Source organism: Elaeis guineensis, chromosome 1 (assembly GCF_000442705.2).
Source record: "Elaeis guineensis isolate ETL-2024a chromosome 1, EG11, whole genome shotgun sequence".
In the NCBI taxonomy this organism is placed as follows: Eukaryota; Viridiplantae; Streptophyta; class Magnoliopsida; order Arecales; family Arecaceae; genus Elaeis; species Elaeis guineensis.
Window position 1 is genome coordinate 7,955,219 of NC_025993.2, and position 14,970 is coordinate 7,970,188.

Sequence of the window (14,970 nt, forward strand, 5' to 3'; positions counted from 1 at the left end):
GGTCCTCGCAAGAGTCCGATATGTCGTTGAAGGTCGAAGGAGTGTGGCTCCCATCCTTGCAGGTATATCGATCCTTGTCAGAGTCCGGTATGTCGCCGACTATGGAGCCGTCGGTTTCGCATGGATACCAAGTCCGAGTTGGCACGTCGGGGCTCGACCTTGGTGAGCGCCGATCGTCAGTCGAAGAGTTAAACTCCAAGATTTCAAACTGGATTCGCATTCCCAATGAACGAGTACAAAGTTTATTGGTGATACAACTTCAGGTTGTCGGCATTCCATGTTCGGGGAATGGGTTTCCCTTCCAGAGTCTCCAGTCGGTAGGCCCTCGGACCATAGGTGTCTGCTACCGTGTAGGGTCCTTCCCAGTTCGGAGCCAGCTTCCCTTGGTCCAGGGGCTTCGAGACCTCTGCCTTTCTCAGGACCAAGTCACCAGGCCTGAAGAGCTTTGGTCTGACTCTGGTGTTGTAATACCGGGCCACCTTCTGTCGGTATGAAGCCATGCGAAGTTGAGCCTCATTTCGCAGCTCAGGGAGGAGGTCTAGGTCGGCCCTCCGACAATCAGAGTTGTCCGGCTCTTGATACCGCTCGACCCTTGTAGACGGCAGTCCAATCTCGAGTGGAATCATTGCCTCCGTTTCATAGGCCAAGCTGAAAGGCGACTCTCCGATCGGAATGCGGGGAGTCGTTCGGTAAGCCCACAGAACGGAGCCCAGCTCGTCGACCAAAAGGCTTTTGGCTTCATTTAGTCGAGTTTTGAGCCCGTGCAGTATGGTCCGATTGGTCACCTCGACTTCACCGTTGAACTGAGGGTGCCCAACTGAAGTCAGTCGGTGCGTGATGTGAAACCTTACGCAGAAACCTCTGAAGTCTTGGTTGTCGAATTGCCGCCCATTGTCGGTGATGATGGTATGCGGCAACCCGAACCTGAAGATGATGGACTTTTGGACAAAGTCCTCCATCTTCCGTTCGGTAATCTGCGCCAAGGGTTCGGCCTCCACCCATTTGGTGAAGTAGTCGATGGCGACAACTATGAACTTTCTTTGACCCGATGCCGGAGGGAAAAGACCGAGAATGTCGACCCCCCACTGGGCGAAGGGCCATGGAGCGACGATGGGAGCGATTCAGCTGGCCGGTTGGTACTGCACGTTGGCGTACTTCTGACAGGGTTCGCACCTCCGGACCAACTCAGCCGCGTCCTTCCTCATGGTGGGCCAGTAGTAACCCTGTCGCAGGACTTTGTAGGCTAGAGACTTGCCCCCCAAGTGATTCCCGCAGATCCCTTCGTGCACTTCTCGGAGAGCATAGTCTGCGTCGGTCGGTCCCAAGCACCTAAGTAAGGGAAGGGAGAATGACTTTTTGTAGAGTTGGCCATCCATGATTACATATTGGGAGGCCGACCATCGGAGCCGCCTGGCCTCCGTGGGATCCTCGGGGCTGATCCCGTCGGTCAAATACCGAACGATCGGGTCCATCCAGCTTGGTTCGGCCGTCAGTTGTAGCACCTCGTCGACCTCGTCGATACTAGGTCGCCCGAGATTCTCCACGAAGGTTCGGCCCAGGGCACCGTAGTCGGACGTCGCGAGCCGGGATAGTGCGTCGGCCCGAGCGTTTTCCGTCCTAGGGATGTGGGAGATCTCGAAGTATTTGAAGGGCGTCACGAGATCTTTCACCTTTTGGCGATATTTGGCCATGGTCGGATCCCGTGTTTCGAACTCGCCCTTGGTCTGTCCGACGATCAGCTGGGAGTCGGAGAAGACTTGGAGATGGTTTATCCCGAGTTCTAGTGCTAATTTCAACCCCGCAACGAGCGCCTCGTACTCGGCCTGATTGTTGGAGGCCTTGAAGTCGAATCGGAGGGCGTGTTCGGTGGTCACTCCTTCTGGGCCGGTGAGTAGGAAACCGGCCCTGCTCCCCTGAGCGTTGGAAGCCCCATCGATGTGTAGTACCCAGGTCGGGTCGGGGCAACAGTCGGAGGTCCCGACCTTCACCGGGTCGTCCTCCCCCGATTGTACGTTGGTCGTCGGGCATTCCGCGATGAAGTCGGCAAGAACCTGGGCCTTTAAGGCAGGTCTCGGTCGGTACTGGATGTCGAATTCGCCCAGTCTCACAGTCCATTTCGCCAGCCATCCCGACGTGTCAGGTCGGTGCAAGATAGCCCTCAGGGGCTGGTCGGTGAGGACCATAATGGCATGTGCTTGGAAGTATGGACGGAGTCGCTGTGCCGAAATGACTAGGGCGAAAATCATCTTTTCTGCCTTTGAGTACCGGGTCTCAGCTTCGTGGAGCACCTTGCTGACATAATATACTGGTTGATGAACCCGGTTCTCATTCTCCCGGACGAGCACAGAGCTAACCGCCTCTGGGGAAGTGGCCAAGTAGAGGTACAGGACCTCCCCGACCTCCGGCCTCACAAGGAGTGGCGGGGAGGCGAGGTACTTCTTCAGTTCCTCGAAGGCCTGCCGGCACTCGTCCGGCCAAGAGAACTGCTTGGCCTGCCGCAAGGTTTTGAAGAACGGGAGGCATCTTTCAGCCGACCGAGAGATAAATCGACCGAGGGCGACGATCTTCCCATTCAACTGCTGGACTTCCTTTTTGGTGCCCGGGTGCCGCATGTCGATGATGGCCTTGATTTTCTCTAGATTGGCCTCGATTTCTCGTTGCGAGATGAGGAATCCGAGGAACTTCTCCGAAGTTACCCCGAAGGCGCACTTGGTCGGGTTCAGCTTCATCCGGTGTCGTCGTAGAGTGCGGAAAGCCTCTTCAAGATCTCGGACATGATCCTGAATCTGCGCACTCTTCACCAGCATATCGTTGACGTACACTTCCATGTTGCGTCCGATCTGGTCTTTGAAGACCTTGTTGACGAGTCGTTGGTAGGTGGCGCCAGTATTTTTCAGCCCGAAGGGCATTACTCGATAGCAGTAGAGACCCTTGGGAGTCACGAAGGCAGTGTGCTCCTCGTCTTCAGGCGCCATCCAGATCTGATTGTACCCAGCGAAGGCGTCCATGAAGCTGAGTAGTCGAAATCCGGACGTCGCATCTACCAGCTGGTCGATCTTCGGAAGTGGAAAGCTGTCCTTTGGGCAGGTCCGATTTAAGTCGGTGTAGTCGATATAAATCCTTCATTTCCCGTTGGCCTTCTTGACTATGACAACGTTCGCGAGCCAGTCGGGATAGGTGGTTTCTCTGATAAAGCCCGCCTCGAGTAGCTTATCTACTTCTTCGTCGATGGCCTTCTGTCTTTCCGAGGCAAAAGATCTTTTCTTTTGTCGCATCGGCCTCATAGTCGGATCGATGTTGAGTCGGTGCATCATTGTCTCCAGGGGGATGCCCAACATATCCGCTGCCGACCAAGCGAATACGTCGGCATTGGTTCTCAGCAGCTCCACCAGCCGTCGTCGGTCTGGGTCGGGTAGTTGAGAACCGACCCATACCTTTCGGTCGGGATCCCCGGCCATCGGGATGGGGACGAGCTGCTCAGCCGGTTCGCCCCGTTCTCCCTCCTCCCGTGGGTCCAGCTTGTCGATCGTCAGGGAGCCCTTCAACTCGTCGCTTTGGGTGGAGATCTGGAAGCATCGTCGGGCGAGCTGTTGATCCCCGCGCATCTCTCCGACCCCATTTTTGGTTGGGAACCGAACGAGGAGATGATACGTCGAGACGATTGCCTTGAGGGCGTTAAGTCCGGGTCTTCCAAGTATGGCGTTGTAGGCCGAGGGCACCTGGACGACCGTGAAAGTCAAATGGATCGTGCTTTGCCGCGGGTCGGTGCCAACCATTACGGGCAGGGTGACCTCCCCTTCCGTTGTGACAACGTCCCCGGCAAAGCCTACCAAGGGTGTAGGGACCCTCTTGAGTCGATCGTTTGATAATCGCATCCGGGAGAAAGTCGAGTAAAACAAAACGTTCGCGGAACTTCCATTATCTACAAAAAATTTTTTTACATCGTAGTTTGCTATTGTGGCCGAGACAACAACAGCGTCGTCGTGGAGAGTTTGGATGCCCCGAATGTCTTCTTCTGTAAAAGTAATCATGTCGTTCGGGCATGGCTTCTTCAGGGGCTCCCTCTCAGCAGACGTCCCCGGGCCGAGTCGTTTGGAGATCATATTGATGACCCCGACCGTCGGCTGATTGGTGGTCGCTTTCTCAGTCGGCGGGGGTCGTCGGTCGGCCACAGGTTGGGTTGGCGGGTTCCTCCAAAATTTACCGAGATACCCTCGGTGGATGAGGGCTTCGATTTCATCCTTAAGCTGGATGCATTGCTCGGTATTATGACCGTGGCCCCGGTGGAACCGGCAGTACTTTCATTTATCGAGACCTTTTGCCTTCAGAGGCGGAGGCCGTCGCAGGTATTCTTTCCCCTCGATCTCCATCAAAATCTGCACACGGGGGGCAGAGAGAGGAGTGTAGGAATCATACCTGGGGCGTGTCGGCCTTGGAGTCTGCCGCTGGGGCGACTTTTGGTTCTGTCGTGGTGTCGAGACCCGACCATCGGTCGGGGGCCTGCTGGGCGCAGCGGGTTCCCGACCCTTCCTCCGTTTCTCCTTCGGGCCTTTGGGTTCGGCCAAGCATCGATCGGAAGCTCCTTCATCCGTGCGCATGTACTTGTATGCGCGCTCCAGCAGCTCGGCGTACGTCTGGGGGAGGGTCTTGTCCAGGGAGTAGGTGAATCGGGACGCCCTCAGCCTCCGTTTCATGGCTGAGATAGCCATGTCTTCGTTGAGGTCCCGAACCTCAAGCGTGACCGTATTGAATCGCGCCACAAAGCGTCGGAGCGTCTCGTTTTCTCCCTGTTTGAGGGAGAAAAGGCTGTCCGACGTTCGCGGCGGCTTCCTGCTGGTGCTGTAGTGAGCCACGAAAGAGTGCTCGAGCTGTCCGAAGGAGTGGATACTCTCCGATCGAAGACCGGAGTACCAAGCCCTGGCAGCCTTGCGGAGTGTGGCGGGGAAGCCGATGCAAAAGAGAGCGTCGGTTGCCCCCTGAATCATCATGAGAGCTTTATAGCTCTCCAGGTGGTCGATTGGGTCGGTGGAGCCATCGTAGGGCTCCACGTGCGGCATCTTGAACCGGCTGGGGATCGGTTCATCGAGGATGAGTCGGGAGAGAGGCTGGACGGTCTGAAAGTCGACGTCGTTCGAAGACTTCTGCCCGTCCACCTGCAACTGCGCAAGCTGACGGTCGATTTTCTCGAACCTGCGTTCGTAGTCGTCCGTCTGCCGGTGCTGAGAGACCCCAGGGGTGGAGTCTCCAGAAGAATCTGAGAGAGAGGCGGACGGCGTCTGCGGGCGCTTCTCCTTCCTTGCCCGTTCCAGCCGGGATGGAGAGTCTCGCCGGGATCAGTGGGTGTCGCGCCGCGGCCGTTCCCCCTCCTCCCGGTAGGAGTGCCGTGGTAGGTGCTCCTGCGAGGGCGATGGAGGTCGACACGGGCGTCGGCGACTGCTCCTGGAGGGCATCGGACGTGCCGCGGGCTGTTCTGCCGGTGACGGTGGCCGTCGGACCGGCTGTTGCTGAAGGCTTTTAACTGCATCCGTCAGCACAGTCATCTGCCGTACGATAGCCGCGATCTGCGCCTCCGTGGTGACCGCGGGATGTGGGGAACTGGGTTCCGCCGCGGAAGGTGGTAGAGAGGTCTCTTCCCGGCGGGAAGAGCGCCTCGCCGACCCAGTGATCCTCGAGCGCTGAGCCCTTGTCTTTGTCATTAGAACTGCTGTAAACACTGTAGCCCCCCTACCTGGCGCGCCAATCTGTTGCGGCCAATCCCCTCGTCGCCTGATCGCCGGGAACGAGCACCTGCAAGAAAGGAAGTCCACACTGACCGAGGCGGCTCCGGCGGGGACCCTCCGACGGTCAAGTCAGAGAGGTGACTGGGCAACAGTGAAATGAAGACAGAGAGCTCAAACGAGAGAGAGAGAGAAAGAGAGAGAGGGGGAGCAAGCCTGTCGTTTCGAAGTCCCTCTGCACTGTTGCCTTCCCCGATATTTATAGTGAGGCGCGGCATGGCGCCGTCATTAATGGCGCGGACAATTGAGGAATTGTCAACTCACTGTAGACTGTCAGAGTCGCCGTGAAAGCGTCATATCGCCGCGAGGCTGTCAAATCACCAGGGTTGACAATGTCCTAGGCGGGATAATGCCCTTGGGTGGCAGTGCCGCATATTGCTGTCAGGACTGACAGGCTCCGGCGGCTGTACGGCGATCGGAGGAGTCGACCGACCCTAGGTCGGTGGCCATCTGTGTGGCGTCGGGTGGAGATTCAGGCCCCTTTGACGGTCAGCCGGGCATGTTGCGAGAGTCGGCCATCAGACTCCCTGGTTCAGTCGGCCCGGAGAGTGGAAACCCGACCGACATATCCACGGATGGAAGAGGGCCGTTAATCGATCGGTCGGTCGGTCGGTCCCTCCGACAGTCGGTCGGTCGGTCGGTCCCTCCGCCAGTCGGTCGGTTGGTCCGTTAGTCGGTCGGTCGGCCCCTCCGTCAGTCGGTCGATCGGTCGGTCATAAGTTGGCCCGAGCGAGGTCGATCGATATTCCCCAACAGGTCTAAATATTGATCAAACTGTAAAAAGTTGAACTTTGTGTCCTTTTCCTGCAAAATCATTCTACAAGTGGATTGTTTTGGTAAAATTCTTTTCCCGAAAAAGAGAGAGACTCGCACAGAGAAATTTGTAGTTAAAAAAGATTTTACAAGGAAAAAGTTATTCGAATTTTGGGATTGGCCGATACTATATCATCCCATTGCCGATAAATTATGAATTTGTGGGTCATTTGATCTGAAGGAAAAATAATGTTCTTAAGCATAAGATCAGCATCATGTGGTGAACAAACTTTCTTGTACAAAATTCTAGGAAGAGGGGAGAATCCAAAACTATGAGAAAAAGCCCAAATGGCCCAAATAGGGCCCTCTTTGGATAGGAGTCGGCAACACCCACCAAGTCTCATTCAGAAAAAAAAAAAAAAAAAAAAAAGAGAGAGAGCAGTGGCCGTTGCGAAGACCACGACCGGACCGTCATGGCCGGTACGGAGTTCGTGAGGCCGGAGCGAAACAGCCGTCGGCCGTTAGAGCCGTCTCCAACCGTTGAACGGCCGACGACCACCCGAACTTATCTCTTCCAAAAATCCATTATTAAATTCCGCCGACCACCGAGACACCTACCCGCCTCCCTCTCCCTTTCTTCCTCGTCTCCGCTGGCTGCCGTGCCTCCACGGCCCAGTGCCGTCGGCCAAGAACCCATCTTTCTCTCCCAAAACCCCGATTCTTCTCTTATTGCTCTGTTTTCGTGTTCCGAGATCCATCATCTTTCTTCTCGCTGGCCGCCGTCATCTCCGGACGAATCTCCGCCGTATTTGCCATCTCTATGATCTCTCTCCACTCTTATGGTCCCTGCTTGAGATCGCGGACGCTGTGGCAGCCGGGGACGATGCCCCTCTTCTTCCTCTTGCTCTGTTCTCTGTGCTCGTGGCGATGCACACAGGGGCCGCGGCTACTTCGCCGCCGGCAGTGCTACCTTGGCTATCCTCACCCATCCGCTTCCACTCTCTCCTAAACCGAGTGCCAATTTCCCAACCCATTTTCTGTCTTTTAATAGGCCTTCTTCTTAGGCCACGGCCATCACAAGCCATCGCTGCCGTCCTCACCGCCTACTACCGAGGACCTTCGTCGTGCCACTGCCGGACCACCAGCCTCCTCTCCCTCCTTTTCATCTTCCTTTTGTTGGTTCGATGGAATAAACCCTGTTTTGCATCCTTATTTTGCTACGGAGAAGAAGGGACAAATTCGGGAGGGGAAAAAAAAAAAAAGATGCTCCTTTTAGGCTTGGAGCTAGACCCCCCTTATCGGCCTAGGCTGAATAGGTCGGACCCTTAATTGAACCTAAATCAAATGGATCTGGCTTAAAAATCTAATTGGCTTGGATCGAATATCACTCTCCTTTCTATGTCGGTTGATTCAGATCAAATAGATTCAATTTTGATTGAATTTGGATCGAGTCTCTCTCTTTTCTATCCCTATTAGTTGACCCAAATCAGACCTAATTTTTTTTAATTAACCTAATTTTTCAATAATTGATGAATTTGATTTAACCCAGGAGCTTGGACCTGATCAAATAGAAGCTTGAATCCAATAGCAAGAAGGCATGATCAAGACCAATTCTTTTACATTTAGATAACTATGGACTCCATCTCACTTTGGAATACTTGTAGTAGTGGTAGATTATAATTATTTGTTAGATCTATGGATTGTTGAGACCCCTGGATGTTAGGTTAGGTTTTGTTGTGGATGTGAGCATCAGGTTGGATCGCTTTAGGCTTTCAATCTAGTATTTCATCTTATTCAGACATTTCATCAAGCATATCACATACATAAATAAACAAACACAAGAGAAGCAAGAATTTACGTGGTTCGGCAAAGTTGCTTACATCTATAGGGAGCAGGAGCAATCCACAATGTAAAGTGTCTCTAATAAGGTATAAAAAATGCTACACAAATATCCAAATTAAAGGGCTACCAAATAATCACAAGGAAGGCAACAAAATACGTCGATCTGATCCACCTTTTTCGACCGCAGCGATAGATCAAGAGAAGAGTATACCGATCCACTGATGAACAACTCCATAGAAAGGAACAGAGGCACTCGGCACCGAGGGATAAAATAAAAAAATCTCAACAAAGAAAGGGAGTCACCAGCATGTGGAAAAAAAGGATGCCTTTGGTGGCCAAAACACCAAAACCAGAATAGAAACCGAGAGCGATGAACTAGGGTGGGGATCAGGATGAGGGCTCCTGCTTATCAACTGAAAGGGTTCTGTCTTCCCCTTAAAAAAAAAAACGGGCCTCAACAAAACATAATCGAAAACAAGAAGTTAATACCGACTAAAATAAGTCTTTGTCCTTTTGCAAAAAACCCCTTCAAAAGTTATAATTTGGAGCAAAGCCCAATATAATTAACAATCCTTCTCTTTGCGACAAATCATGTATATTGTATCAGATGTGGATCGAAAAATAAAACCTCCTTCTCACCACAAGCCCCGAAGGGCATTAACATGTGCTTACACCAATCAAGTTCAGGAAAGTCCTGAACTTAATTGCTGGGATTGGTTTAGTGAGCATATCAGCCAGTTTATGAGCAGTGTAAATTTTTTGAAGCTGGACATCACCATTCTCCACCAAATCTCTGATGAAGTGATACTTGACATCCATATGCTTAGTGCATTCATGATACATCTGGTCTCTGGCAAGATGCAAAGCGCTCTGACTATCATAATGAATATCCAAACAGTCCTGCTTGAGACCCAAATCCTGTACCCACCCTCTTAGCCAAATAGCTTCCTTTGATGCCTCTGTCAACACTATACACTCTGCTTCTATAGTAGACGAGGCAACTGTAGACTGCAAAGTAGCTTTCCAACTGACTGCATAATCAGAGAGAGTAAATACATATTCGATCAATGATCTTCTTCTGTCCAAGTTACAAGCATAATCTGAATCACAAAATCCTATAACAATGCAACTACTCTGTGTGGAGAATACCAATCCCAAATTAGAAGTGCCTTTCAAATATTTAAGTATCCATTTTATAGCTAACCAATGAGCCTTCCCAGGCTTATCTATGTATCTGCTCACCACGCTTACTGCCTATGAAATATCGGATCGAGTGCAGACCATCACGTACATGATGCTGCCTACTGCACTCTTATATGGTACTTTGGATATATATCTCTCCTCATCGGCCTTAGTCTGAGGACAGATTCTAGTAGATAATCTAAAATGACTGGCAAAAGGAGTAGTGACTGGCTTAACGAAAGACATACCAAATTTATCCAAGATTTTTTCAATATAGCCATGTTGAGTAAGAAAAAGTCTACCTGACTGCTTGTCATGAATGATCTCTATCCTAAGTATCTTCTTTACCGATCCAAGGTCCTTCATCTCAAATGTAGTACTGAGCTCAGCTTTCAGCTTTTGGATGACTGATATATCCTTGGCTGCTATAATTATATCATCCACATACAGCAATAAGTAATAAAAGGATCCATCTGAAAGTCTTTGGTGATACACGCAATTGTCATATGGAGATCTGTTGAATCTATGATCGATCATAAACCTATCAAATTTGTGGTACCACTATCTTGGAGATTGCTTGAGACCATATAATGATCTCTTAAGCAAACATACATAATCTTCTTTATCTGAAACCTCAAAATCAGGTGGCTGTCATATATAAATTTGCTCCTCCAAGTCACTGTGAAGAAAAGCTATCTTGACATCTAGCTATTCCAACTCCAAATCCTGAGAGGCAACTAAAGCAAACAATACACGAATAGAAGAGTGTTTGACTACAAGAGAAAATACCTCCTTGTAGTCAATACTCTCCCATTAACTGTAGCCCTTAGCCACCAACTTGGCCTTATATCTAAAATCCCGAGGATTGGCTCCTTCTTTCTTCTTGAAGATTCATTTGCAGCCAATTGCTTTCTTGTCCTCGATAATCTGACTAATTTTCAAGTTTGATTCTTTTCTAAAGATTGTAGTTCTTCAACCATAGCCATGGTCTACTGCTTAGCCTGTGAACTACTAATAGCCTCCTGACATGTGGTCGACTTATTACCAATGGTGTCTGTAATACTCAGAGCATAATAAACTAACTCAGCACAAGCAGAATCCTCAAAACCATACTTTTGAGATGCTTTAATCTGACGTCTGAATCTACGAGTGGCAATGTTATCAATCTGATCCTGACCTTGCATGGTAACCTTCTCCTGAGTCTGTATTTCTGTATTTGTCTACTGTTGCTGCTCATTCTAAATATAAGTCTCTTCTTTTAGCTGTTGCTGCTAATAGTCTAATCAATATCCATAATAGTCTTATCCTGCTAACCCTGACCCTAATCTCTCTGAGAAGAACTAGGCTGTAGCTACCTTGAAGGAGTGGCTGTCTCATGAAATGTCACATCCCTACTAACTAGAAATGCTTAAGATCCAGGCTCTGTGCACCATAGTCTGTAGCCCTTCACCCCATTTGCGTATCCAAGAAATACACACTTCTTTGCCCTGGGGTCCAACTTTCCATCTCTTACAAATGCATAAGCTGGACACCCAAAGATTCTGAGCATTGAATAGTATGCAGGTCTTCCTATCCCCATCTCTTTCAGAGTCTTCATGCTCAATGCTGATGCTGAAGATTAGTTTATAATGTAGCAGGCTATGTGTGCAGCCTTTGCCCAAAAATCTCTACTTAATCCAGAACTGGTAGCATAGATCTGACTCTCTCTAATAGTGTACGGTTCATGCATTTTGCTACACTATTCTGCTGAGGTGTACCCACTGTGGTTCTATGTCTGACAATGCCCTCTGACTTGCAAAAGTCATCAAACTCTGTAGAATAAAATTTTAATCCATTATCAGTTCGGAAGGTTTTCACCTTCCTTTCAGTGTACCTCTAGACCACAGCCTTCCACTTTTTGAATGTATCAAACACATCACTCTTATTTCTGATAGAGTATATCCAGACTTTACGGAAGTAGTCATCAATAAAAATGAGTAAATACCTGAATCCATCCTTGGATGTAATTGGGACAGGCCCCCATAGGTCAGAATGAACATAATCTAATATACCAGTTGTCGTATGCACGCCTATAGAGAAGCTGACCCTGTGTTATTTTTCAAATATACAGTGCTCATAGAATCCTAGTGTACTAACCTTCTGACCACTTAGCAGACCATGTCTGCTCAGCTCCTGTAAACCTTTGTTTGAGATGTGACCTAATCTCTGATGCCACAAGTGGGTCAACTGCTCAATAGAAGATGGTACTGTTGAAGCCTATCCAACCACTGTATTGCCATCCAAATAGTAAAAGGTGCTACTCAGTTTATCTCTCAATAAAGTTAATACTCCTTTATTGATAGTTATTGATCCTCTACCCCATCTGCCCTCGAAACCTGCACTATCGAAGCATGTATTGAGAGAAGGTTCTTTTTTAGTTGAGGAACACATCTGACATCATCCAAAGTCACCATAGTGTTTGCATTGGATTTAATTTGAACTGTACCAATACCTTCCACTTTATAGATACCATCATCCCCAAGAAGAATGGTGTCCCCCTCACATGATCTAAAAGAAGAGAACCATTCCCTATGGGGTGTCATGTAGAAAGATGCTCCAGATTTCACAATCCAAGTATCAGCATAACTAACACTGCAAGCAGCTGTAAATACTGCATCATTTTTAATACTGCCGTGACCTCCTAATGAAACTGCAACTGATGCTGAATTTGAGATGGTTTCTTTATCTTTCTGTTCCTTCTCTTTCTTAGACTGTAGAAGTCTACATTCTGATTTTCAATGGCCTGGCTTCTTGCAATAGTGACAAACACCTGATCTTTTAGGCCTAGACTTTGATCTGATTTTGGACTTGATTCTGTCTTGTCCACCTTTCTTCTGTTCATCTCTACCTCTAACTATAAGTCCTTAAGCTGGAGTTTGAGCCTGATGCTCTAGCTGTACTTTCAATCTAAGCTTATTGGATAACAAAGTAGCTTTTACCTCTTCAAGACTTATAGTCTCTCTTTCATAGAGCATGGTAGTAGTAATATGCTCAAAGGACATAGGCAGAGAGTAGATCAGATCAAAGCCTTGTCTTCTTCATCTACATCAATACCAACATTTGCTAAATCAAGCAACAGCTTATTATACTCATCCAAGTGATATTTGAGTGAAGTCTCTTCTGCCATACGAAATGTGTGCAACTTTCCTCTTAAATACAGTTTATTGGTAAGGGATTTTGCCATACATAGACTGTCCAGTTTTTTCCATACACCTTTAGTTGTATCAAGATCTACAACATTGTGAAAGACTTTATCACTCAAATCCAAAAACAGAGTTCCTAGTGCTATTTTATTAATATCTTCTTTGACAGCCTCATTATCTCTTGGAATTGCATCCATACCCTTGAGGGCTTTTGCTATACCTTCTTTGGCCAACAAGTATTTCATTCTTACCTTCTATAGTGAGAAATCTCCTGTGCCATCAAACACAGCCACTTCATGTCTTATGATAGTGGAATCAGAAACAAACACCGAATCATTAGCCATTGAGAAACTTTGTTATCCATCATTAGCCATCCAAAAAAAATGCTCTGATACCAATTCTTGTAGATGTGAGCACCAGATTGGATCACTTTAGGCATTCAATCTAGTATTTCATCTTATTCAGGTATTTCATTAAACACATCGCAAGCATAAATAAACAAGCATAAGAGAAGCAAGAATTTACATGGTTCGACAAAGATGCCTACATTAACGGGGAGGAGGAGCAATCTACTATATAAACTATCTCTAATAAGGTACAAAAAAAGCTACACAAATATTCAAATTAAAGGGCTACTGAATAATCACAAGGTAGGCAACAAAATACACCGATCAGATCAATCTTTTTCGACCTCAGTGGCAGATCAAGAGAAGAGCATACCGATCCACTGATGAACAACTCAATAGGAAAGAACAAAGATGCTCGGCACCGAGGGACAAAATAGAAAAATCTCGACACAGGAAGGGTGTCATTAGCATGTGGAAGGGAAGGATGCTTTCAGTGGTCAGAACACCAAAATCAGAATAGAAATCGAAAGCGATGAACCAGGATGGGGATCGGGGTGAGGGCTCCTTCTTATCAACCGAAAGGGTTCTGTCTTCCCCTTTTTAAAAAAAAGAAACAGTCCCCAAAAAACATAATCGAAAATAAGAAGTTAATACTGACTAAAATAAGATTTTTGTCCTTTTGCAAAAAATCCCTTCAAAAGTTATAATTTGGAGCAAAGCCCAATATAATCAATAGGTTTAGTAGTTTGAATGTAGACTAGACCCTACTATGGAACATTTCATTTTATATGATGCCTTATAGAAGTCCAATAAGGCTTTTGTTTATTTTAGGTTTTTGGATGACCTACCTAATTGTTGAGTTTCAAGAGATTTTAAAGCGAAAATATAAGTTGCCTCTACCTATAGTATTCTATCATGTACATGATTTAATTTGAAAATTAATCTACTATTATATTTGAATTAAGTATCTTATGTGCTATATATGAAAATGATTTATAGATCGAGTATAACATATTTACTTAGACATGAATTATATTTCATTATATCAAAAAATGTGTTATGTTTCTATTTTACTATTGTCTAATCCAATTATAATCATATAAACTTAGGATCTTGTCTTCTTTTAGACCTTTAGCAGGAGAATCATTGGCACATGCCGACTGATGGTGTATTGTAGTCAGGAGCTAGCTTCCTTCTGGGTCTAGTCAGTTAAGGCTGATTGTTAGCATATGTTGGTAAAAACATATTTTTTCATATGATGTCAAAGCTAGATTCCTTCTGAGCCTCTAGTAGAATGATTACTAGTGCATAACCGATGAACAACTTGTTATAGTTAGAATCTAGTCTTTTTCGAGACTTGCCATTGATCGATCATGGCCATAATCATAGGATTAGGAGAATGAGAATGGGTGGTCCATCTTTGGTTGTTTTTGAAAATTTATTTTAGGCTAAATGCATTATATATCTTGAATTTTATGTTGATAGATATGGTATGTTTTATTGACCTATGTTTATTTTTGGAAAGCCATACAAACTAAAAATTTATATTTAATCGAACTAGAGGTTTTGGTAACTTATTGAGTCCGTAAAGCTCATATCCACTCTTCTACTTTTTTCAAATGCGGAAGAATATACGAGCTAGGGTTTGAGTGACGAGGATTTTAGGATATAGAAGACATATTAGTGTTTCTTTGAAGAAATTGATTAGTTTTACTAAGTATTATTAATTGACTATGGACTGTTCTTTTGAATAAATGTATTAGATTATTATTTCTGCCAATACGTAAGTTTAGAATGATGTAAATGAATGGAAGGGCAAGTAAAGTTTTATAGGGCAAGTAAATGGCCTCATATCCTTGGAGTTTAATCCCACCATGCAAGGTCTAT

General features: G+C 47.2%; 1 protein-coding gene across 1 annotated transcript; it reads right to left on the reverse strand.

Moving 5' to 3' along the window:
• Positions 1–203: 203 nt before the first annotated feature.
• Positions 204–3,458, reverse strand: LOC140855585 (uncharacterized). The gene is made up of 3 exons (XM_073251617.1): positions 3,435–3,458; positions 1,565–2,165; positions 204–208 (listed from the first exon to the last, which is right to left on the reverse strand). The coding sequence occupies exons 1-3, from the start codon at positions 3,456–3,458 to the stop codon at positions 204–206; spliced, it is 630 nt and encodes a 209-aa protein (XP_073107718.1).
• Between the last annotated feature and the right edge of the window lie 11,512 nt (positions 3,459–14,970).

Bases quoted from the DNA above. Each gene is read 5' to 3' on its own strand.
- LOC140855585 (XM_073251617.1), bottom strand. From the start codon at position 3,458: ATGGCCGGGGATCCCGACCGAAAG. The intron at 2,166-3,434 runs GTATGGGTCGGT...CTCACCGACCAG, and splicing joins CCGGGGATCCCGACCGAAAG to CCCCTGAGGGCTATCTTGCA.